The sequence below is a fragment of the Haemaphysalis longicornis genome, unplaced genomic scaffold (genome assembly GCF_048455015.1).
Source record: "Haemaphysalis longicornis isolate Haplotype H1 unplaced genomic scaffold, Haemaphysalis longicornis Haplotype H1 scaffold_10, whole genome shotgun sequence".
Classification (NCBI taxonomy): Eukaryota; Metazoa; Arthropoda; class Arachnida; order Ixodida; family Ixodidae; genus Haemaphysalis; species Haemaphysalis longicornis.
Genome location: NW_027526204.1, coordinates 70397143 through 70422512, shown reverse-complemented (window position 1 = coordinate 70422512; position 25370 = coordinate 70397143). Strand labels below are relative to the sequence as shown.

The 25370-nt window shown below is 47.2% G+C and overlaps 1 protein-coding gene across 4 annotated transcripts in view; it reads right to left on the bottom strand.

Annotated features, from left to right (window-relative positions):
- Positions 1 to 4740: 4740 nt before the first annotated feature.
- The window catches only part of LOC144158723 (P-selectin-like), a 58051-nt gene continuing 37421 nt past the window's right edge, over positions 4741 to 25370 (bottom strand). For 3 of the 4 annotated variants that reach the window (XM_077689803.1, XM_077689806.1, XM_077689804.1), the window contains 5 exons: positions 22947 to 23141; positions 18490 to 18681; positions 15817 to 15888; positions 14010 to 14177; positions 4741 to 9303 (listed from right to left, as the gene is read on the bottom strand). In XM_077689803.1, the coding sequence (XP_077545929.1) occupies positions 9077 to 9303; positions 14010 to 14177; positions 15817 to 15888; positions 18490 to 18681; positions 22947 to 23141 (854 nt within the window). In that variant the 3' untranslated portion in view covers positions 4741 to 9076. Of the gene's footprint in view, positions 9304 to 14009; positions 14178 to 15816; positions 15889 to 16530; positions 17522 to 18489; positions 18682 to 22946; positions 23142 to 25370 lie in introns of those variants that run through there. The other variant, XM_077689805.1, reaches the window with a different exon arrangement.

The following is a 25370-nucleotide window of genomic DNA, read 5'->3' as shown; positions in this document are numbered from 1 at the left end:
GTGCAAATAGTTCTTCCCCGGCGAATAGTTCTTGTTTTCTTTTCAGCGGTAAATGCTTTTTGTGTGTTTCTTATATACAGGTTGATTGATTGATTGTAGGGTTTAACGCGCCGACGCAACGCAGGCGATGAGGCGCGCCGTAGTGGAGGGCTCCGGATTAATTTTGACCACCTGGGGATCTTTAACGTGCGCCGAAATCTCGTACACACGGGCGTTTTTGCTTTTCGCCTCCATCAGAAAAGCGCTTATATATACAGGTGCTAATGGGCACCTGTAAATATAGTTAAATTTGTATCTTCACATGTCAATAAACCGTTTTTTTTTTTCATTGTAAATAAACGATTTCATGACGAGACCAGATGGGTTGCTTCGATGTCTGCTATCATTTCTGATGTGAGCGGGATAACTGCATGCGGTCTAGCGGTTTGTTAAGGGTAGCAGAAAGCGCGGTGTACTCCGAGACGCCTTCAGTTATTGACAGTTTGCAGGCCCATTGGGTGTGCCGATCTCGAGGACGGCGGCCGTATTTCGAGGGAAGCGAAATGCAAGGCGCCTGCCTCTGTACCGGGTGGTGTCAGTGCACATTATACAACTACAAGTTGTTTTTTTTAATAGAAGCCGGAGCCACTTCACGTAATGTGCAAACGTGCTTTTGAAACTGCATGCAAAGCGAACTGTTCCCGTAAAACTAAATTTCATGGGTGTAATGAAATGGGCTCATAAAATTTTTTTAGTGATAAATATTCTCTCTTACTCTTCCAGAAAGCTCGCCATATCACAACGGGTTCGTTTCCCCCTTGATGGTAGAAATGCAGCCGACGCGATGCCGGCGGCGCGCTCATTCCAGCTGCGCGCTTGCCGCGCCTTGGTCAACAGCGCCGCCCGTGGCATCTGCGCGCTTTGGAGTCATGTTTCCGCCGCCGGTACTCACACCTCCCCATTCTAGCCACCTTACCGTAGTCCGCACGCTCACTGCGCATGCGCGTCGAGTCGAGGCGATAGCGAACACTGTTTTGCGAGGGGCATTGGATTGGATTCGAACACTCTCTCGCGAGGGGCATTGGATTAAATTCAATTGGATTGACTTGGCTTGGCTTAGATTTGGATTGGATTGGATTAAAGTGGATTGTGTTGGATTGTGTTGCGTCATATCCGCGGCACGTTGCGTCATAGCCGCGGCAGACGCGCTGGGGCCGGCGCATGTGCAGTACTCTCTCTTCCGCGATTTCCTCTCCTTCGGGCGCGCTGCGCATATAACCGGTGTGCCGTTCTCCGGCGAAGCAACATCTGCGCTTGGCTCAAACACCTCCACGCCGCTTTACAAGTACGCCAACGTCGTCGACTGGGACCGGCTTACGCAGTCCCCTCAACGTATATAAGCGGCGGAGCGCGCGTTCGGAAGTCAGTCAAGGGCGTCTTTGCTTGGCTTTCGCTTGACGTGACGCTTTGCTTGACTCGAGTAGATGCGACGCATTTACTCGAGTTCCCACCGTGGGAAGATGCGGGCGGCCTTTTCTTTTTTTTTGTGACGCAAGAAGTGAAGGCAAGAAGTAGGTTGTTGTAAGTCGTTATTTATTTATTTGTTGCAGTTGTCGTTGTATTTGACGCTGAGAACGACGGCTTCGTGGTCGCTTAAGTAAGCAGCGGCCGTGCGTTGCAGCAACTGGTGAAGACGAGATCGATGCAACTGCTGCCGTGTATCAGCAGCTTCTTGACGTAGTTTGAATGAGTCAAGGATATAAGGCGCGTTCGTACCCTTTGATTCTGTGTCGCTTTTGTGGCGCAGTTGTGGCGCACCATGTACCTCGCGTTCCGTCCACAGGGTCGTGGGATCGAAACCAGGCGCCGATAACTATTGTTTTTTTTTTATATAGTGTAGGGGGAGCGGTGCGGGCCTGTTGTTGAGAGCGAGGAGGGTAGCGTGATGCGGGAGAGGAGTGGGGGAGAGGGCGCACCTGCGCACTGAGCTGTTGCGGACGGACGGCGGACGCTACATGTGAGTTAAAGAAATGCTCTGCATTTAAAAGTGCGGGTCTGCATGGTTCCGCCGGACTATGCAGGATGGCGGAGCCGGCTTTTTGCACTGCTGTGAACTGTTTCGGGAGGTGCAGCTGAGTCGAACGGACCCCCTTTTTTTTAATACAGACGCTTTCAGGAAGGTTTGTGAAATGCTTGGCTACCACATTTTGTTCCTGTCATTTTCCGACGCAATTACAAAAAACTGCCTTGAGAGCCCCGACTTGCCTTAATTATAACCATTCTTTTTTCCATTCCGGCATTCTGGGCTACGGCAGCTATAGCTTAGTGTGTTGTTTTCGTGTGTCGTTTGCAAGAAATGGATTGAGCACTTTCTCCACAAAAAACTCTCGCGCACATTCTGGCCGTGAAGGCGCGGCGCGCTATGTACACGCCTGCCTAAGGTCCCTGTCCTGCCCGCACGGCGCGACACGTGGCGCGCGTGAACTGACGTACGTGGGCAGCAGCAGCCATGGCTTGCCACCAGAATGAAATTCATGGTGAAAACAAAGTTAAACATGCAGTAAATGGTATAATATTACTGGGAGAAATTGCACTGCGAATTTATACCCTTGCTTCTAGCGAAAGCTACGATGAAATGTATGCCAAAATGCTAGGCCTAAAGTTTTTATGCGAACCTGCCATGGAGGGGCATGGTTGACACGCGTGCATTGAAAACAGCGTGCGTCCTTCCCTGTTGGCTGGTGCAAGGTTGAAGCCCCGCCCACACAATATGCAGATTGGCGCATCCTGCGTCTCGTTTGCAACTGCCTAACTTGCTCGGCCTCTTCCGACCCTTACGGAAGGCTGCCTTATGGCATAAAGTAAGTCCGATATTTAAATATTGCGGGCAACTTAACAAGGAAAGGCCACCATGCGTTTCACCTCAACGTGCAGCCCATTTTAAGCACCTACCAACGAGGCTAGTGCACGAAGTGCATATATATATACACCGCATGTGGCGGCTGGACTCCTGTACCAATAGGCAAAGCGACGCCCACTGCAATGGTTTCAGAGCACTTACATCCAGAGCCGTAGCCGGGGGGGGGGGGGGGGGGTACGTTTGGGGGTTCGAACCCCTCCCGAAATCTTTTCCAGACAGCGCATAACTGTTGCTTTCGGCAAAACTACCCCCTTCCCAAAACCCATACCCCCCCCCCCCCCCCACCCCCCTGAAAAAAAATTCTGGCTACGGCCCTATTTACATCAACCAAGCCAGGCCGGCCCATGTAGAGAAATTTAGGCTTAGCGCTGTACCAGGTATTCCATCGCCCCTTCCATTAGCAGTGCGGATGACGATCTTCAACGCAATTCTTCCCTGCGTTGTTATGCCCTTTCCCACATCTGCACCTTGGTTTTCACCATGAATGTCACTCTGTCGAATAGAAGCTGTTGCAGCAGCCTACATTGGTTTGTGCACACAGGCAGCACAATGCTACCACCTCGCACAGCCCAAACGTGCACAAGACGCTTCTCTTTTGAGCTTTATCCATGTCTTGTGAACGACATACGAAATCAACACGCACGGCCACGAGTGTCGGCAGGATTTTGTATTGAGGGCGGCATGTGGCCTTTTTGGTACCCTGCCAACGTTCACGTGCAAAGCTGCTGCCATAGCCCGCAATGTTGATAGGGCAAAGGAACGGTCAAGGTAGGTAAGGGGCTGCTCTAATCGAGAGCGTGCACTTCGACAAATTAATGAAGGCAAGTGACAGTGTGTTTAACTTTGCTGCTTAGCTTGTAGCTTTGTTACTTTGCATGCTGGCCAGGCTGACATAGCACAAGAGGGGTGCGAAGTGCAGTGCAGCTAGCAGTGACTATGCTCGAAGGGGACAGGAAGGGGTCAGCCTCACCAACAGTTGGTCAGGAGCGATTGTTTAGAGGGGTGTTCTGTTTGCTAGATCATTGGGTTGCCAAAATTAATCTGAAGCCGTTTGCTACATGCCTGATAGCCCAGGTGTGGCTTTGGCACATTCAACACTGCAAATTTGAAGAGACCACAACTAGACACTGTTCAAATGACTTTGCACACACCGTTCTGCCCTTCAAGTTTGGCTAACTGGTGAACTTTATGCTACGAGAGTTAAACGTACGGGAATCCACGAGTCAGGACCCTGAAAGCTTGCCAGCTAATTTGACGCTAGGCGAGCGTGGACCAAGGGGGAACATGCCAGTCAATGAACAGTGCACACAAGACACTCCCGAGTGCAGATTCACTTGTAAGCATTAATCTGCAGTTATGCTCACCTATGGATGGGTCAGGGAACAAACCTGTGTTAAGGACATATTAGTAGAAATTAAGAAGAAGAAATGGGCATGGGCAAGGCATGTAATGCGAAGGCAAGATAACCGTTGGTCATTGAGGGTAGCAGAGTGGATCCCTAGAGAAGGCAAGCGTGGTAGGGGGCGGCAGAAAATTAGATGGGCAGATAAGATCAAGAAGTTTGCGGGGATAAATTGGTCGCAGTTAGCACAGGATCGGGGTAATGGAAGATCTATGGGAGAGGCCTTTGCACTGCAGTTGGCGTAGATAGGCTGGTGATGACGATGACGACAATGAAGCACACACGACACAGGGAATGCACTTGTGGCACAGCCATATCCTTGAGTACCCTGCGATAGTAATTGTCTAGCAATAAGTCTTCCTTTCATTTGCTCATATGAAGCTCCTACAACAGACATCCCCCCTTTCCCCCCACAAATAGAAACACACACAACACGCACTCATGGTTTTTCACTTTTTAGTACAGTTTGTACACTTGGATGGGTGGCCCACACACGGCTCACGCAGGCACAAAATCAATTTAGGCAATGGCAGCAAGCCTGCACTTGCCCCGAAGGCCGTCTCGCACACGAACGTGATCCACTAGGCAAGGCTTCAGGCGAAGGGACTTGGTAATGCCCAAAAAATAGATTGCGCATGTGCGACAGGAATGCTGGGCCCCTGCTGTAAATAATTGTACCGTGGGAACTTCAGCAAGCCTTTGCCGACAGTCTGGACCAAAAATGAGCCATATCAAATGCCTACAGAATCCTTGCAAAACATCCAACGTTGCCTTAAATTGCAAGATGAAATGCGACTGCATCTGAAGAGCAATCATGGCTGACGGGCTCACGACATTTAAACAACCACAACAAAAAATGTCACGTTTAACATGGGATTTTTGCACCACAAAAAACAAAATTACGATAGCGGAGCATTTTGGTCAAGAAAGCCTTGCGTGCTGGCGAGTTGGGCAGCGACAACGTTGTGTGTTCCTATAATGCTGCTGAGCTTTATACAAACTTTCTGCAAAATTTCCGCATCACTCAGCCAAAGCGCAAGACTCGAAACGTGCTCAACTGAAACTTTCCATTGGCGTATGGCACTAACTCAAGTCCAGGACTTTACATATACAGCAGATATCAAATGCTCACTTTGCGAAACGAAACAACCACTGCTAGCATTTCGAACAGACACTACAGCACAGCTGAATAGACTCCAGCAACAAACAAAATGTGCAGAACAAGTACTAGAGAGAAAGTGTAAGACTTAGCAATGGTTGTCACACGTATTGACAAAACCAAAAGGTTTGTTTGATTGGTAGGGACAATTCAACGGCACACGCAAAATAGGTAACAAGAACGCGAAAAGAAAAGAGAGCGTCGATTGTGGCACGACATGCGCTGAGATTCTTAAAAAACCGGTTGCTTCTGGGTAGACAGTCAGTCTCCCAAACACAAACTTCGATGTGAACGGTGCAAAAAACGGTCCGTTCAAAAATCACCGCTTTAAGCATTGCGCGGGCGATTATAAAATAAGACCACTCAGTCGGACTTTCACAGACTAGCCAGGGTACCAATAGAGCAAGTGCATTTCTAGGGCATGTATGACCACAAATCCACTGATGGTATGGATTGGCTTACGAAGAAACCACAAACAGCTTCTTAAGGTACAAAAAGCTAAGCAGACAACTTTTGCATACTCTACATATTGCATGGAAGGTTGCGAGCTTTATGACAGCAGCTAACTTCATTAAGTACGTGCTGTTATCATCATCAGCAGTGTTGCCGCACTGCGGCTCTGGTAACTCGCTACCCATCAGTCATTGGCAGCACGACCTATTCAGGGTATAAACGTGAAAACACTGCACGTCGAAGGCACAAGCGGCGCACACCGCAACCTACAATGTGCACGGCAGAAGCAGTACACTGCAAAGACAGTTGAAACATCCTAGACAGGATCCATACAAAAACAGTTCAAGCAAGACTTCTGGAAAATTCAGAGATATTTCAGATGCCCACGGGCCTCTTAGTTGTCACCCGTAGTGTAGCCACTGAATCAAGACAACGATATTAATAATACAAACGGGGAAGTGAAATTGCGACTTACATTGTAGCACAATTTGATGCCAAGACTGCATTTCGAACAAACGATACAAACAGAGCCTAACAACAATAGCGCAACTGACACAATGTTCCAGGTTCTGTATGCTTTGCTAGAAGCGTACTTGTTCCTTCCACAGACATTGTTATATCAGCACTGAAAAACGTTACACATAGTAGGTTTGCAGCGCACAAAAATGAAGGTACATAAATAAGGGCTTGTTATCAAGAGAGAGTACCCGTCGATCGCCTATTTTCATGTTTAGCAACACCCCTATCACCTCTCAAAATGGAAACACTCAACACAGACGCAAATGCAACAAAGAAATGCAAAATTGCACATAACTCGTGCCTTCAGTCCATCGGTACATTATCTGTTTCGTTTTTATCATAGAGCCGGATTTCCCCCTCGATATCTTCTTCAAAAAAGCATAACCTCATATGCCCATGACGAAAATGCTGTAACTACGACGCCCATGAGGCTTTTAATGATGCGCAATTAAAACCATTCAGAACTGTGAGAAAATGTGCTAACCAAACATAGCGGGTCAGTACATGCCCTGTCTTCGCACCGACCTACTTGAAGCAAGTATAACCTGGCCCCAGTGAGAACATCAAGCTTAGAGAACATCAGACTGAAATGAATCATTCGTGTAGCTCATTCTTAGGAGTCTCATTCGTGTAGCTCATTCTTAGGAGTCAAGTGTCGCGGGTGTCTTCCCTCACCACACAAACAGTACGCAACAGTCAATGATCGCACTTAATTTAAAAGGGGGGCAAGAAACGGCTCTGATGAATTGTGCGGAACTATTGAACAAAAACACAAAATATGGGCACAGCAAGTCTTTCTTTGGCCTCACCTAAAACACAACTGACACAAGTTTCTGAAGAACTGAATAGGCAGACGATCCCACGAGACATGCGCAGCAACCCTAGATTTTTACCTGAGTGTAGGCATTACTATGCAGGCACTACTATCTTCAGCATCGCAGCGCTGATGACGAAAACATAGGCATCTTGAACTGTATACAAATTCAGTATGCACCACCGAGAAATGAAATAGACTGCGGTGTCAGTTTTTTTTCTTGTCTCTTTTTTAAACCAAGGCACAGTTCAGGCCTAGTGTCATTTCTACGCATTCACAGCCTAGCCATGTCTGAAGCTTAGCTTACAGCAGAAAAGCGCATCAATAGGTCAAAGGTGCGGCGCTCCAGACATCTGGCAAGCTACTCTTGGCAAGCTACTTTGTACCCCGACTTAAAAAGCGCATCAAATTTCTCAATTTTTGACTGTCAAGGGCGGCGTGGTGGGAGAGAGAAAACCTGAAGCAGAAAAAGATGCCGTAAAGCACAGCACGATAGCTCGATACGTGGGTTTCCCGCACATTAGCGTCTTCTCCTCACGCAGCCTTTTTATACCCCCGCAGAGGCTGGTTATTACAGGCCACGCCTGTGACAGCCTAGTCCTTACATACAGATGTCTAGGAAATACCGTAGCTATCAGAGACCTGGTGACAGTTTCACTTACTTGTGAGTCTTCCCCAGTGTGAATCCACTTTTTGCAGAGTTCATTTTCGGACAGCCTTTCGACAATTCGCGATACAGTACTGCACTCGAACTAGAGTCCTGTCTGCCTCTTTTCAAAAGTAGCGACTTTGAAAATTAACAACAGTGGCACACTAGTGCATGGACACTGCCACTAACATTTGCTGCAGCCGCAATGTGTGGCCGGTCGGCCTTCCTTTGAACAGTGAAGACAGCTGGTGGTTCCTCACAAAGCGCGCATGATTTGCCGACTCCTCTTTTTTTTTTACGCAACGCTGTGTACCACAGACTGCGCGCGCACCAATCTAGAAATGCAAGTGCCCGTCACAAAACTGGGTAACTACGTTCCTCTTTGCCCTAGCCACACCCTTAAAGTTGGTTAAGACTGTTTAAAGTACAGTCACCAGAGCATGCGTCAAATCGGTCGCCAGCGAGAACTTCGTGAACGAGGCTCACTGCTGCTGACTGACGAGTACAGCAATAATGCCAAAGAGAATCCACCCAGCAACAAAAAGTTCGCTGAATAACAGGCGTGTCAAAGTACAAATGCGCTTGACTGCTCTAATTGTACGCACGATTATTTCACGGGTGCCGTACCAATCGCCGACTTGCAAAAGGTTAACATCCTGCAACAAGAACAGCGTCCATCTTGGATACCGAAGGCAAACATGCTTCTCGCCGGAAGTGCTTCCAGGCTTGACGACCGCGCCACTGGCACACCTTCTTGCAGCAACACTTGTGACGATACACCGTCGGCATGCTCAAACACCTGCAAACTGTTCGCCACATTTCACTGGTCCGACGCACAAAGAAAGCTGGACACGTTTAAACCGCGGCATGTTGAAGAGAGGTTCTTGTATGCACCCTTCAAGCAGTCCTGGCACACAGGTCGAAAGTCGACGCACGTTTTCTTCTGCACGACAGTTGGGAACGGCCTGCTGGTAGCCGCCCCTCCAATTCAGCCTCTGGTCACGTGTCAGTCACAGGTCTCATCATAAGCTTGTGGCGGGGAGCGGCTTTTTCAGCTGTCCTATCATAAGCTCACGGCGGGAAGTGCTTTCCAGGCCATCCAATCACAAGCTCGCGGCGGGAAGCGGCTTTCCCGGCTGTCCCATCATAGGCCCGTGGAGGCAAGGGGCTTTGCGAGCCCCTCATAGGCTCGTGGTGGGAAGCGGCTTTCCCAGCCTGGCCACCTCGTCGTTGGATATTGCATCGTACGGTCCCGGCTTGCGGATCTGCCGCCGGTAGCCCTGGGCGGGGGGCGTCCGCCGCCGCCGCCGCCGCATGATGTAGAAGAATCCCAGGCAGCACAGCACCAGAGACGCTAACACTGCCAGGCAAACACTGAGGATGATGATCCAGGGCGGAGGGGCCGTGCCTGAAAAAAGAGAACAGACGCCACGGGTTCGTTGCGGTGAGTGATATATATATATATATATATATATATATATATATATATATATATATATATATATCAGGGTGTCGAACCGGAACCGAACCGAACCGGAAACCGGAACTGAACCGGTATTTTTGCCGGAACTGAACCCGAACCCGAACCGTTATTTTTTGAGCACGCTGAACCCGAACCGGAACTGAACCGAAAAAATAAATAACGGTTACCGGTTCATGCCGAAACGGTTCGACCCTCCGTTGTTGATATTGCACAGTCAACGTGATTCAGGCCTTTTTTTTTCTGTCACGTACAGTCGGCAAAAGGCTTGTCTATAACGCTTGAGCGGCGTGTTCCGGACTGCGCGGGAGACACCTAGTGATAACGCATGGTTTGAGATTGTAGAATGTTAGCATGCGCGGCCCGCATCAGCACGATGGCTGTGTGCCTCCTCGCTGTGCCACAACTGTGGTGCAACTTCGTACCCGCTCGCGCACTTGTCCCTCCAGACAATTGAACACTATCACGCTCTATGTAACAACAGGGAAAATGAATGAGGACCAATGTAGCAATGGTCTGTTGCTGCTGGAAGAGCGAGCGTAGTGCAAGCAGACCAAACGAAATGTAACTCTCCGTAGCTTGCAGGGGATATAAAACGACTTTGCCCTTCCCTAGCTGCGACTTTATTGGAGCAATCAGGCTGCAGGAGTGCTCCACTGCGCAACAGCGAAAGCCCACACTTGATGTGTGCAAACTTTTTGCATTTCGTAATTTGTTTAAAAGGTCCGACACCTGCAAATTGTTAATACTTGACAAGTGTGACCGCAGGAGCTGCTCAGTGGCTAAGCCGTTTGCTGCTGATGCAGTCTTGTCTCTTTCAGATCTGCAGTTTTTCGAATGTGCACTTGTACTGACTGCCCAACTCGCTACATTACTTCTACTGCTCGTTCCGGAGGGGAGTACTGCTGTGGACGAATTAGCGAGCGTCTACCCATAAAAGTCCCATCCCATGCTCCGCGCGTAAAATTTCCCTTTCATTTTGTAACAGAATAATTTGTTATATGATTCCGCAATGTAGCACATGAACGATGGCCGGGGGTCAGGCCGTACGATGACATACTGCATGATTGTAATGCACACATCCGGTATAGCTATCGCAAAATGAATTGCAGCGGTCAGAGCATCAATGCAGTGACTGAGCGTTAACTAAAGCTTACTTTTAACAAAAGTGTGGCTAACACATTCGATAAGGTGACAGCTAACAAATTATTCACCGTTACCAAATAATCTAATTCATTGGTACTATTTATGTGCCTGTTGTAGAATTTTTCTGTTTTGTTACAAATATAAAGAATGTGCGCCATTGGTATTAAGCGCTGGTATTTGAACGCGCCAGTACGCAGGCCTAAATTTAAGGATTCAAGGTTAGCGTGATGAGCGATTCCATAGCGACGATTGCAATTTCAACAAAAAAGGAAAGGGCGGAAAATATGAATAGTCGCTAGGACAACATAAAGTCTGGGTGAGAAAGTAGGTGGTAAATCGTCGCCACTTCACCTGCTTTTGTAATATCTGGTAATTGTTTAAATTTGCTTTGAAATTGCGCCACTGCCCTTGGGGAACAGCAGCATTTTGAATTTTTGTTTATATTTTGATTTGACTGTCGTTTGAAACTACGAAATGTTTTTTTTTTAATTTCAGGGATAATTCAAGTTATCGAACCGGTTCGCGAATCGGTTCAAGCTCCCGAACCGGTTCGCGAACCGATTCGGTATGTGATTTTGTCGAACCGGAACTGAACCGGAACGAAATGATTTCGCCTGAACCAGAACCGTAACCGAACCGGTATTTTTTTCGGTTCGACACACTGATATATATATATATATAAATCTAGAGAAAGCTAAAACTCACAAAGCATGCAGAAATAGTATAAGTAAAGAGTTGGATACACAGCAAGAACAATAACAAAGAACGTTTACTTGCATAGCGACAACGGGACTTGCCTTCATCAGAGTACAGTTACATGATTTCATAACTGTACTCTGATGAAGGCAAGTCCCATTGCCGCTACGTAAGTAAACGTTCTTTGTTATTGTCCTTGCTGTGTATCCGACTCTTTACTTATACTATATATATACATATATATATATAGAGAGAGAGAGAGAGAGAGAGAGCTTCAGCTAGTCAGTTTCCAATTAGGAAAAAAAAAATAAAAATAAAAACGGGCCATCTCCACTAACGTGAAACCTGGGGATAGGCGAGCATGCAGCGTATAAATGTATTCTTGGCGCCTTGGCGTTTTTGCCAATGGAGATGAAACCGTTGGAGGGTAGTGGTATTCAAAGTCTCATGTCTTTGATGCAAAAAACATTCTAGCGCGAGGCGTAAACGCCCGGTGTTTTTTTAATACGCGTTACGTTCTAGCGCAAGGCGTCAATGAGTTTCTCGGTGTTTTAGTGCTGTGACTACAGGGACAAACAATGATTACGACGACGACGACAGGAGACGCCAACAGCCCCTGGTCCTAAGGGGCATTACCCTTAAAACCCCGTGTCCTTGTCGTATGTCTGGTTTCATACACCCCCGCAGCTTACCTCACCTTCAAATGAGAACATCGTGTGCAACATTCATGGGTTTCACACAGATTTAAATAATACATTCCGCTGTAGCTTAGAGCACCTTGGCAAGTTAAGATCAGCATGCCGAAAACTCAAACTTGAGGAAACACAACATAACTGGCGTTCGGGGCCAAAATGATAGCCCCAAATTATTTTACACCAACTCGGATTGAATACCTAATAAGGAGAATTCTCCATGTGTAGAAAGATGATTTTTAAGAAAAATTAGCACCGTCTGAAACAGGCAGAAAGCAATGACTGAACTCCACGCAGCTCAAGCAAAAAAAGGAAAAGAAACAAACCCCAAAGCATTGAAATAATTTTGGATAAAAGGGTGGTCAAATTTCTCAAGTCCCGAAGCTTGACAATTTTAGCGGGTGAAAGGAAGCCCTGAAGGATTACCCTAAAGAGAAACTAGTCACAAGACTTTTCAGCGATTTTCAGCGATTCAGAAATTTCAGAATTTTCAGCGATTCAGAAGACTTTCAGCAAGCGATTTGCTGACCTCTGACGTCTGTAAATTCAAAATCTCTTATTTTCCTATTTAGTGAAAGTCTGCAGCAGTAGTTCATCTTAGAAGTTTGCTTGAAGAGGAAACATCAGAGAAAAAATTTAGTACTATTGAATGCCCTTTGCTTTTAGGAGAAAAAAAAACCAGAAACTTGGCCGAGAAATATTTTTAAACATGGGCTAGATGCTCTCAGTCAACAGCTAGAAACAGTCATCAGACATTTCCACCTTGATTCAGTGTCTTTACCATGAGCCAAAGGACATGACAAACTTTCTTAGTCACGTCCCAAGAGCCCTTCGAGGGTGCCATGCACGACTATAATTTCCCGGAAGCTTACTTCGTAGACGCTTTAAAGCTTGTGACAAAATGGTGTCATCCCGCAACGACCGCACATGCCAAAGAACTTGACCAAATGAGCAGTTTAACTCTTTCGGGACCGCTCCATAGGCCATCGATCACATATGATCGATGGTTTCACGAGCCTGCAGAATACAAATTTTCGCTCGATGAACACCTAGCGACATCTAGGAGATAGTTTGAAAACTATAGTTTTCTCTTTTGTGAAGTTTCTTTTTTTATCGCCAGGCGGCAACACATCAGATATTTTATTCTGACGGGCAGTGGTTTCGAATGTAAACAAACTGGCGTCATACTCGCGCGAGCGCGATAAGAAATCCGCCTCATCTCGTCTCGCATATCTCCGCCTTCTACTGTGGATTTTAACGATGAGAGTGGCAGTGAAGAGTCGGAATGCGGCTTTAGAGATCGGATTTCAGCTCGAGTGAGGATTTAGGTGTCGATCAGCCTGGAACATCAAATCGCACTCAAAGGTGGGTGTTGGTTTCGGTTTCAATTGTCTCTGGAGTAGGTATGTGCGCTTGAAGTATGTTCTGGCTGGTTTATATTTGTTCGCTAGGGTGTTAACTACCTATGGTGGTGATCTCCTGCCACCATCTCAGAAAGGGATCAAGTTTTCGCCGAGATGAAAGCCCGGGTGTACCTGGGCGACGACGTAGCCATGGCCCTAGTGCCAAAGAGATCACGCACAAAACAAAAAACCCAGTTATACTAGCCGCATCAAACTTTCGCGATGAAGAAACGAAGCATTGTGTTAGATTTTGTATATCCTGAAATAATTTTATTCTTTTTTAATATTTTTATATTTACGCTTTCTTCTATCTTTTTCTGTAGTTTTTTTACAAAGTTCTTACTTTAAGATTTTTTCATGGTTCTATCGTCAGTGTTGAAGTAAAACTTGGTATTGTATGTCAAAGAACATATAATTAGCTGCATTTTGGTATATGCTAAGGTAGGATGGTGCCTTTGCTTTATGTAATAAAAAATTTGTAGCGAGACCTCACTTTTTCGGGTGGTCCTGAAAGAGTTAAATTCGCCTCTAGTGGGTAGATCTATGTATTTATAAACTGATTTATATATATAAACTATAAAGCCACATATATACGTATATATAATTTATAAACTATAAAGAGATGCATTTATAAACTGACACTTGGTGCTTCGCCAACGAAATGCTTGCCTCCCCCGAACACCCCAGCAGCACTCACAGGTGGGCGTGGTGGGCGGATCCCAGGCGCCGCTCGGCCTGCAGACCAGGGTGGACGGCCCCCGCAGGGTGTACCCCTCGTCGCAGCTGAACACCACCGAGGCGTTGATCCGGAAACCGTCCACGCTGAACAGCCTGCCGCTGGCCGGGCTCGACAGGGGGCTGCACTCTGTGCGGCCGCCGGGCAACCGCCGGGCAATTGCCGAGCATTGTGCACAGAGGGAGGTGGGAGGGAGGGTAATGGAGGAACCAAGGGAATGCAGGAAGGAGAACCCGGGGAGACCAAGCATGTGGGGAGGTTGTCAACAGAAGGGGATAAAGAAACGTTCGGCGAGTAATAGAGAAAAAGGATTGACAGCGGGAGACGGAATCAGGCGGAGGTAAGCCATTGAACCAACATTGGTCACAGGAGGAGGCAACCGCAACACACAAAGTACGAAAGGCCGAAGGTCAGGCGAACGCATAGTAAGTAAGGAAGCAGAGGAAGCAGGAATAAAAGATGGGTGGCGAGAAAGATGGAAGTGCTTCGCAGTTGAGCAAAGTGCAGAAAGAGAGGCAGTAAAAGTGGTCCAGACAAAAAGGTTGAATGGCAGGGGACACAAAAGCGAAGGTGGCAAGGAGTTGAGATGAAGGGTGAAACAAAAAAAAGGAAGCAAAGACACACATTAGGCATGTGACAAGTGCAAAAATTCCAAACAAATACAGCCCCACAGAGAGAGGTACTGCTTCTGTACTTCATTTCGGGGAAATTCAATGAAAATTATTAAAAACGAGTGGGGGAAAAAAAAAGGCGCTGACTCAAACCTACAATACTTAAAAACGATGACGACGGTTGAACGCGAAGCTTTCTCGTGACAGATTCTTTGGTTGTCGTTGGAGTTTTCCAAACCGCTCCAACTATGTCGAACTGGAGCAATGTGACAGACGCCGGTTTCACAACGCGCATGTGCCAGGTTCGATTCCGGCCACTGGAAGCGGTTCGTTCTTCCGTTTTGCCGTTTTCGTGTTACAGGCACCACCAGTGAGTGGGAACACTAAAGGTTCGCTTTAAAATGTTCCCTATTTGTTGCCCCTTACGAGGTACTAGACTGGCTTTTCTAAGAAAACAAGGACAGAACAAGACCCTGCTGAATGTCATGAGGAAGAAGTAGGCCATTCTTAAAGCAAAGCCAATCTCTAACTGCAAATCGGGCTTCTAGGAGAACTTTTGCACATACTTTGCAGAACTTTTCTGACGGAAATGGCTACTCAGCAAGAATTTGTAGCTCTTGTACCCTAATCAGAGAGTAGAACCTGGGGCCAAATTGATGATGCTCACCGGTGGTTCAACTCTAAAAAAAATAATAGTAATTTTTAAAAAAAATAAATAAAAGAAAAGAATAGTTGCATTGTTTGGCACCCACACTTTCTGCACAAGTTTTGTTTATTTAGGTAACTAGAAAAAGTAAATTGCTCTTCCTTTTTTTAAAGATGCACCCAACTGGCTGCAAGCTTGCCAAATTGAACAATAAAACACTTCCTTTGAAAAGCAACACGTTCTTGAAAACCCTCCTCACCCAGTCAAAGCATGACAAGATTTTTTTTTTCTTCCGTTCACCCCGTCTACACCTTTATAAAAAGCCACCAGCACGTTTTAACCCTGACCCATGTCGAGAGCACACATGCTGATTCCTAAATCGCTCATCATTAGCAGACTTTCGCTTCCTGCTGTTTCAACCACAAGTCATAATGAATAGTATCATCAAAACTCGAAAGAGTCTGAGAGCTCTCCTCTAAAGAGTTAAAAAGCCATTTTTCTTAATACTAACGTGTCGCTGGTGCCCTTGTAGTTGTAGTTGTGGTCGTAGTTGTAGTAGTTGATGATGATGATGACGATGGTGCTAGTGTTGATAAGACGATGGGAAGGAAAAAAAAAAAAAAAGTTACACGAGTGCAGCCAAGCGTCCACTCCTGACGTCACAATATGTCAGCATCACTTCTTGACGTGTAAAAGCATATATGTTGGTGGGTATGTCAATGGTGCAGCCACTATGAAACTGGTGAATCGGACATGAGAGCTTCTGATGGCTGCTGTTATCGACACTGGCCAATTCACTAAGTGGGCATGCAAGAATTTTGCTTTGGTACGTTGACGCAGGCTAATTGGAATCACAGAACCAGCCGTGACCTTTAACGAATCACCCATGCTAGTTATTTAATTATTAATTAATTAACGAATCAGCCATGAATTTCTGACAGCTGCTGCCACTGTCACTAGCAACTCCACTTGGGTCTTTGCAAGGCCATGTAGCCAATTACCCGAAAGGAATTTTCAAATTCGATTACAGTTTTTGGGCTCCACGGAGACAATAGGAAACTTTGCCCGCAGGACTCAGCTATGAGGATCTGGGGAGGACACATTTTTTCACCCACTGAACCGAGTGATGCACTAGTGATGCTCACGCATTAAAAAAAAAAAAAAAAAAAGGAAGGGCATACAGCTCAGGACAACTGAATAAATCAAAAGTAAAATGAGTCTGCACTAAAGAGAGAGAGAGAGAAACTTTATTGCGTGTCCGGCAGAGTGAATTAGGCCGTGGGGGTCGGCCCCGATCCCGGGTGGGTCGAGCCCGTAATGGTTTGCGCCACCGCAGGTCCTTCCCGCTGTCGGGTCAGGGCTTCCTCCACCTGCCGGACGGCCTGGAGTTGTGTGTTGTAGTCTGAGGAGGTGATGGCTTCACGCACTTTTGGTGGCAATTCTTGTGCTTCAGAGTGTGTTTGTAGGCCAGTGAAATCGTTGAGGATGTGCGCTGTCGTAGCGGGGGCGGTCTTGCAGATTATGCAACGGTCGGTGTTGTATAGCGTTGGGCAGATGTATCTGGCGAGCACGGGTGTCAGGATTGAGTCCGTCTGTAGCTGGCGGTATAGCACGCCTTCGCGGCGCGTTAGTTGCGGGTGTGGGGCAGGGAGTCGCTGCCTGTTGTGGCGGTACCATCTCAGGATGTCTCCGTACGTCTCCAGTGGTACTGGTTCGCTCTCTTCGGCTCGCAGTTGGCTGTTCCGATTGCGGTCCGAGTGTTGGCTGGTGTGCGTCGCACGGTACGCAAGTCCTCGCGCTGCGCGGTCAGCCTCCTCGTTCCGGTTACGGATCCGCCCCTCCGGGTCGAGCGGCGTGTGCAGGATACCAACTGATAAAGATCGGGTGCTGGCGCGTTTGGCCCGTCCTGTGGAGGAAGCGAACCGTACTGGTGCTTGTTGTGTTGTTCGCAAAGCGGAGGATCGCTGTTCGTGAGTCGCTAAGTATCGTTCTACATCGAGGGTCGGTCGCGGCGAGGGCGATCGCGAGCTCTTCTGCGTGATGCGAGTCCGTGGCCTTGAAGCTGCCGACCGTGCGGATTGTTCCATCGGATGCTGCGATTGCGACTGCCGTGTAGTAGTTGGGCCGGGCGCGGTCTTCCGCCGCGTCGACGTAGTATGCGGTGTTATCCGCGGCGTACGTGGAGGCTAGCGATCGGGCTCTAGCCAGCCGGCGTTCTGGATGGTGTTAAGTAAAAAGAAACATAAAAGAGCAAAAAGGAGAAAGTAGTGGCTAAGGTGTAGGGATAGGCGAGAGCTTATTCCTTTTTAAACACCCAAGAAAATAGTTAACTGCATGCAGTCCTTTGCTTCTATGCCTTCAAGGACTTTTTGGAGCCCATTAGAAATGCTTCCTTCCAGTCCGCACAAAATGCAATGGGCCGAACAAACTAGCCTTTCAGTACAAGTGGGTAATACATACTTAGCTTTTATGGTTTATAGAGACAGACATTTCATTTAAGCAAAAATAAAAGTATCCTCAAAGGAAGAGCAGGGCATATTCGAGTGAGAAAAAAAAGAAGAAGAAAGTTTTAATTTCATGGCTTGAGTTCCTGACTGAAGGCCAGCACTGAAAGCCAAGGGTTCCAAAAAGCAGAACATGAAACAACTCTAGAAAGACGGGTTATCCAAGTCGGATCAGTTACCACGAACCAGACAGCCACACAAAGAAAGACATCCGTGCAAGCTATTTGGAGCCGCTAAAAGTAGTGCCTTGGCAGAGTTTGAAGAAAAAACAGGGCGCAGTAATGAACTCCGTCAAATCAGGCTAATGCATTCACACTGGAACGCAGACAACAGAAATGCAAATCAGCGTGAAAAAAAAATATATATACATTTTGCAAAGAGAATGTGGCCATTGTCAAGAGAGGGCCTGGGAGCAAAGAAATATCACATTTTGTTTGGCTCAGCTAAGACGAACGAAAAACGAAATCAGTTGGCGTCAAGGCGCAACCCTGCGGCACACCGAAAACCAGCACAAAGGGGCAAGTAGGGGCGATACAAATAGGGAAAAGTAATTACTGTCATACGGCAGAAGGCAAATTTCACCAGAAGCATGCACAAGAGCGGAAATTCTAACTGCAGGGAGGAACTCTGGGATAGTACTAAAAGGGGGGAGGGGAACACAGGAAAAGGAGGCAACAGACTTTTCGTGGCGGAGCACACGGGCGGCTCGGGGTTCCAGCTCCCCAACGGCAGGCACTTGGACGACGTTTTACTGCCATCATCACAGGCTAGGATGACGGTGGTGTCGTACGGGTAGTAGCTGATGTTGCCCAGCATCTCCGCTTTCACGGCCACAACGCGGCCGTTCGGGAGATCCGGCTTCACGCACCCGTCTGGAAGCGACAGAACATCCGCGACGTCAGAAGGCCTCGCTAACAGCCGATGTTAGCCGCAAACAACAGATGCGCAAGAACGTTTTGTGTGATTTTAAAGAGGCCATGAAAACAAAATAAAACCTTGCTTAATTTGAAAGAATCAGCATTTGGCAACCCACTCAAGCACCAATGCAGCCACACAAGAAATTTATTTAACCAAAACAAGAAGAGGCAATAGACATGTTGAAAAACTTACACCTGCAGTGACGCAATAAAGTGAACACTAAAAACAGAGTTATCAGTTTGCTGCCTGCATGTTCGCATTCGAGTGATACCATCAAACGCAACTAGAGGCCCCACTGCAATCAGCCCCATTAAAGGGACACTGCCACCAATTTTTGATGTTAATATTATTACACAGTTCGCTTCCTTTACTCAACAGACTACCGTGGCTGAAATGTGAGCGGCCTGCGACGCATGGAACATACCGTGAAAACCTGCGTATAATACGAGTTTTTTTTCAAAATTTTACTATGTAAAATTTATGCCTCGTATTATATGTGGATCCCAAAGTTTTCAGCCGAAAATTTGCACTTTCGGTTTCGATTTCAGCGGAGGGTGCGCCATCTTGCGGTGGCGTTAGCTGGCTGCTGCTTCTCTCAGCCGGCGCCATTTTGATTGTTTTGACCACGCGAAGGACGCGAAGGATCGGCACGTTCACCGCAAGCATGGAGGAAACCGCAAGTCTATCACGATGTCGGGTGCACGAAGGCAGTATTCAGCTGCAATTAAAACAAAAGTTATTTTATGTGCCGAGACCATCAGGAATTGCGCCGCAGGACGGCAGTTCGGCGTCACCGAAGGCAGCATTCGCGGGTGGAGAAAGCAACTGGTGCTTGACTGGATAAAGTTAGAGGCACTAAATAAGCTACGCTTCAAAATCTTTATTTAGGGACGCTAGATAAAGTCTGTGTGGTGTCGGCGGCCTGGAGCACTGTTGGGGGTTCCCGTCAGTGCTCGTGTTGGACGCCTTTCGCTGCCACCTGGCCGATTCCGTGAAGAAGTTGTTGCGCGAACCCCGCACCGAACTCATTGTCATTCCAGGAGGAATGACATCCCAGCTGCAACCACTAGACATTTGCATCAACAAGCCTTTCAAAGACTGCATCAGGTCCTGCTACCAAGAGTGGATGAGGTCAGGAGACCCGTAAGTGACAGCTACCAGATGGCTGACGCGGGCTTCTCCAGCGGTGCTTTGTGGCTGGATCGCGGATGCGTGGGCCAGCATCCCAGAGGAGCTCGTCAGTCGCTCTTTTAAGAAATGCGGCATCTCGAACACTCTTGATGGCACTGAGGACCACTTTCTGTGGGAAAACATTTCCGACAAGGCGACTTCAGGAGACAGCGGCAGCGAACCTGACGATGACTGAACGGACATCGGGAGACAGTGCCAGCGAAAACTGACAATGACTGAAAGGTAACTGCAGTGCAAATAAATGTTTTCTGTGCTCTTTACCTCGCATTGTATGTGGATGAAAACTTTTTTTCTGATGTTGCTGTCCCAGAATTACACCTCGTATTATACGTGGGTCCGTATTATCCACGGGTTTTTACGGTACTTCGATTTTATCTGATTTGCAGCGCCGACGGAAGAGCACACGGAGTGGTGCACAGCAAATGGACATCAGCGTGACATCACTCCGTGAGAGGGAAAAGAAGTGACGAAGCCGTCTGCCTCCAACACTCGTCAGAAACTCGTGACGTCACTACAGGCGTGCGACCCGGCGAGCGGCGATTGGGCGCTGGCGCGTTCACGAAGTGATACATGTAGCCAGAGCTATAGGCATAACCGCTATGCAAAAAGACACTCTTGCCAAAAATAAGTTCCACGCGCGGGAAAGAAGCCAATAATAAAGCCCAGAATCGCAACAGAAGCCGCTATCAGGTCTTTTATTGAAAGCGATCATCAAATTTCCGCCTCAATGCTAGGCCTAACGCCTTCAGGCAGCTCATCTACTAAGCTCCGGCGGTGGGGCGGTCAAAACAGCGCCTCCTCTGGCCTTCGCAGCGTTTTGACGTTCGCACAAAATGGTGAAGTCATTCCGTGATTCTGTCACACGCGCCCTCTGGGCTGGAAGCGCGGGAAACCAAAACGGACGATTTTCAGGCCGTTCCATGTAATTAATTGAAGCGCGCTCAAGCACTTAAAGTGCTGTTTCAGGTTCACCTTGCTGTTAAGCATTAATATATCAATAAAAAAGGAACATAAAATTTTGGTGTCAGCACTCCTGTAAGTGGCCCGCTACAGAAGCTTATTCATGGCGGACCCTATCCAAACGGTGACCTTGGAGGTCGCACCCAGCAGTGACATCCGCACTGATGACAACTTTACACTTCATAGTTTAAGACATCTTTATGAGCAGCCTTTAAGCGGAGTATCTAAAACTGGTTAGCGCACTAATTAAAATTGCCTTTGCAGTGCAACACCTGCTGGTTTTGAGCAACAAACCAGTTTGCATACACTGATAAATTAGTGTGCCTAACATAATTAAAATACATCATGGACAGAGCTGCTTAAAGGTGCCATGCAGACAAAATAGAAGCTTGTTTTAATCGAAAGATTTCCTGTTTTGTGGCGCCCCCAGGGCTTGTCCCGAAGCAAACAATGCTTTATTCACCGGAAAATTAGTCAACTTAAATTAAAACTTTGATTCTGTTGCCAAATCGTGTGTTTTTGTGACGGCTGTAATAACGTCATATGTGCTGCGGAGACTTGTTTACCATTAGTCCTCCTAGAGAATACCGCAGCGGACTTATATCTGCCTTTGCTTTTGACCAGATTTGTACCTGGCTTGTTTTTTGTTCAGGGAGAAAATAATTGCCTTGTGCAACATGGTGTTTGCTCGACAAATATGGTCACGTGAGACACCGTCGCTTACGCCAATCGCCCAGTGACGTCCGAGACGACCCCAAAGCACCGCAGTGCAGCTACAAGAGCATAGTGCGCGCAGTACCAATGGCTGTACGCATCGGTACTTCTAAGTACGTGTACTTTCGTAACTTCCACTCTTCACCCCACCATTCTTACTGCTATAAAAAAAGCCCTGCATAAGTTGCGTTTGCTTTTTCCGGCCTCTGCCAATCGCAGTGCTGCCACATACGACATCATAGGTTCCGTTGCGAGAAATGGGCTAGTGGTTTGCATGGCCACTCCCTTTTTCCTAATTACGCAGCTTATTTGAGCGAAGTGTGCGTTAACAGCGGTGTCAGTATGATTCTAACGAGGCAATCTTTCGAATGAACCCAACTGGTGTTTTGCCTGCGTGGCCCTAAAATGATAAGATTAACAGAACACACACAGCGTAGCAGAAGCAGAACCCTGCCAACACGAGATGTGACGCTGCAAATCACAGAAGCGAGGCGCCAGGCTACTTTCACAGCTGCTGCTGGGACAGCTTCGTTACTGGTATGTAATTAGGTGAGAAAAATGAATTCCACTTCACTGGTCAAGGGTCCAAGCAGAGAAAGCCCCTTCCACCACTGGGTAAAGCAACGAAAGGAACAATCTCTGCCATCCTAACACAAGAACTCAACCTTCCTTTAGTGTTCCTGCAATGTCTAGTTCAGCAATCCTAAAAAAAGCTTTACCGGACAAGCACCAGGATTGCTGGCTTTGCTTTGTTTAGCAATCTTCACAGCTGGTCTTTGCTTTCTTTTTTTGCTCTCGAATGAAACAACAATCACAAGCCTTACTACGTCAACATGTCTGGAAGAGCGCTGGTTAAAATCGTAGTTACGAAGCCATTCAACCACGGTACCCAGTCAAGGCACGGGTCACACAATGTATAATGTCATAAAAAAAAGGCCATATAATGCACAAACTTGTTTGCAAATTTTTTTGGGAAAAAAAAAAAAGCTACTTTGCACGACACCTCAGTTTTATCCATATCTTCCTTGGAACAGTTGCGTACGTTCCAGAGGCAACCTCGCCGAAGTCTCACCAACCTGGTGCAATTTTCAACAACATTTTCACAAGGGTCAGTTGGCCCCGTGAGTGAGTGCTGAGCAAGCGAGTGGGCGAGTGAGTGAGTGAGTGAATGAGTAAGTAAGTAAGTAAGTAAGTAAGTAAGTAAGTAAGTAAATAAATAAATGAGGGCTGCGTGAACAACAGACACGCCTTGTTGGATTGGAGGCGGCTCAAGTGAACGGCACAAACGTGCCACACAGAGACTCGCGTGAGCAAGTAAGCCAAGCCTACGGACACGATGGCAGCTCCCACTCACCAAATCCCTGGCAGATTGGCTCTGTGTCTGACCAGGTGCCATCATTCTGGCAGCGTCGCACAGCAGGTCCCTTGAGGACGTAGTTCTTCCCGCTGCACTGGTACGTGGCCGTCGCATTCTCGTGCAGGGGCCCCCCCGCCGGACTGTGGATGACACGGCCGTGTGGGATGTCGCGGGTTGGCTGACACACCACCTCTGTGGGGGAAAAAAAAGAGCATCATTATCACCACTACCGTCATCATCATTAACCTGCTTGAGACCACGTCACAATACTCCATTCCAAGATGGGTACAAGCCAGGGTATTCCGCTGCGAAGCTGAGCATTAATTAAGGGGTGACACTGCTCTTAAAGCAACTCGTAATTTTTAAGCAAACTCTGTGAAGCTTGTCAGTCCTGCTGCTTTTTCCCCCACTGATTTTTTCAAATGTGGCATTACTTTTGGAGTCAGTCAATTATTTCCCGAGATAAGTGGAAATAACTAGCCATTTTTGGAGGAACAATAGAGAAAACAGTGTTAGTCGTACCATCGTACTCTTCATATCGTCTGGTACTATCAACCCTGGTGAGTGCAATAAGAGAATCGGTTTTTCGATGCACCACTTGGAACTAATTTTACAGCTCATTAAACTTCGGTGTTTGAAATGGGCATCCGAAATGGTTCCCCGCCACTGATGCCACCAAAGTTTAATGAGCTGTAAAATTAGTTCCAAGTGGTGCATCGAAAAACCGATTCTCTTATTGCACTCACCAGGGTTGATAGTACCAGAAGATATGAAGAGTACGATGGTACGACTAACACTGTTTTCTCTATTGTTCCTCCAAAAATGGCTAGTTATTTCCACTTATCGTGGGAAATAATTGACAGACTCCAAAAGTAATGCCACATTTGAAAAAAATCAGTGGGGGAAAAAGCAGCAGGACTGACAAGTTTCACAGAGTTTGCTTAGAAATTAAGAGGAGCTGTTTTAAGAGTCATGCCCCCCTTAAACGTGCTGAAGTGCTGCGCTCTACTTCTACACCGACCTAAAAGATACCATATCACCCCTATATAATGAAAAGGAGGTGCTGAATTGAGCTACGAGAACATTTTACAGTGAGAAAAATTAAAAAAAAAAATGGCAGCATCTCCACTCCGTGGATGATGGCTAGAATGCGGATTACGGGGACTCGAAATGACATCCAAGTTGTGCCTAGAGTGACATCCGATTTGTGCCCCGACCGTCATTCGATTTGAGCCGTGAGTTGCACCGTGATTATTCCCTAAATGAAACTGCAACTTACGGCGCAAATCGAATTTCGCTTGATTTTCGCTTGATGGTGGTGTGCGCGCGGATGGACGCGGACGGACATTGGGAGGTCCTAGAAGTCCTAAGGTACTCGGCACCGTTACAGGCGAGGGACTAAGCCGTTTGACTCTCGGGTACTGACTCATGGTCATAGCCCAGTGAGTAAGACGACTGACACTAACTCTGTCTGGTCTACCAGTCACAGGCTCGAATCCTGCCGGTGCCTGTGTGATTTTTTGCGATGGTAAATGCTACGCGTACGGACGCGGACAGACATTGTGCGGTCCTAAGGTACTCCGCACGTAAAATATTGGCACTGCTGGAGCTCGAACCCAGGACGTTCAGTCCAAATCCGCGATTCCACCCCTAGGCTACTGAAGCAGAACCGCGGAGTTGTTTCAGCAGTTGCGTAAAAGAATACGAGAAGTGCTCCGAGCAAACCAGCAGATGGTGCAGGGTGCACGCAGGAAGTGCCGCGCTTGTGTCCCCGGGGAAATGCAGTCTCGCTGTGTCCCCCACACGACCCATATAGTTTCATACAATATTAACTAGAGTGGAAACTGGAGCTTGTGTCAATGCAAACTCCAAGAAGACGCTTACGCTTCGATGGGAATGATGGGTAGTTATGGAACCGGACTGCGTAGGATCGAAACCGGCCTATGGTTGCGTAAATTGTGTTTTTTAGAAAAAAAAAAAAACTTACACCCGGTTCGCTGTTTACAAATTATATGGTGAACAAGAAAGTTACTGACCAAAAACTGGTTTCGTACGTAATAAAACGGCGCGCTTAAATAAAAAGGCAGATGCGGAGCCAAGTTGGTTTGCGGAGTAGGTTTGCCATTTTCCGCCAACTACAGTTTTGGCACTTGTAGCTTTTAATATAACAAAAAAAATTGTGTGCTCTTAAAAAAAAAAAAAAAAAGAAAAGAAACCGATTAGCTTTGGAGAAGTTATTCTAACCTGAATTAGCGACATTCATCAAGCTGCGTTCCTAACAGCCGCCGGTACTGCTGGTCTACACCGTACGAGCCAGCGTTTGCATGAAAAGTGTAGCTGCTTCAAGCCGTTCACAACCAGTGCCAGCTTCAAAAGTACATTGCTTTGCCAAATGCGCAGTGCTGCAACTCCTAATTCGCA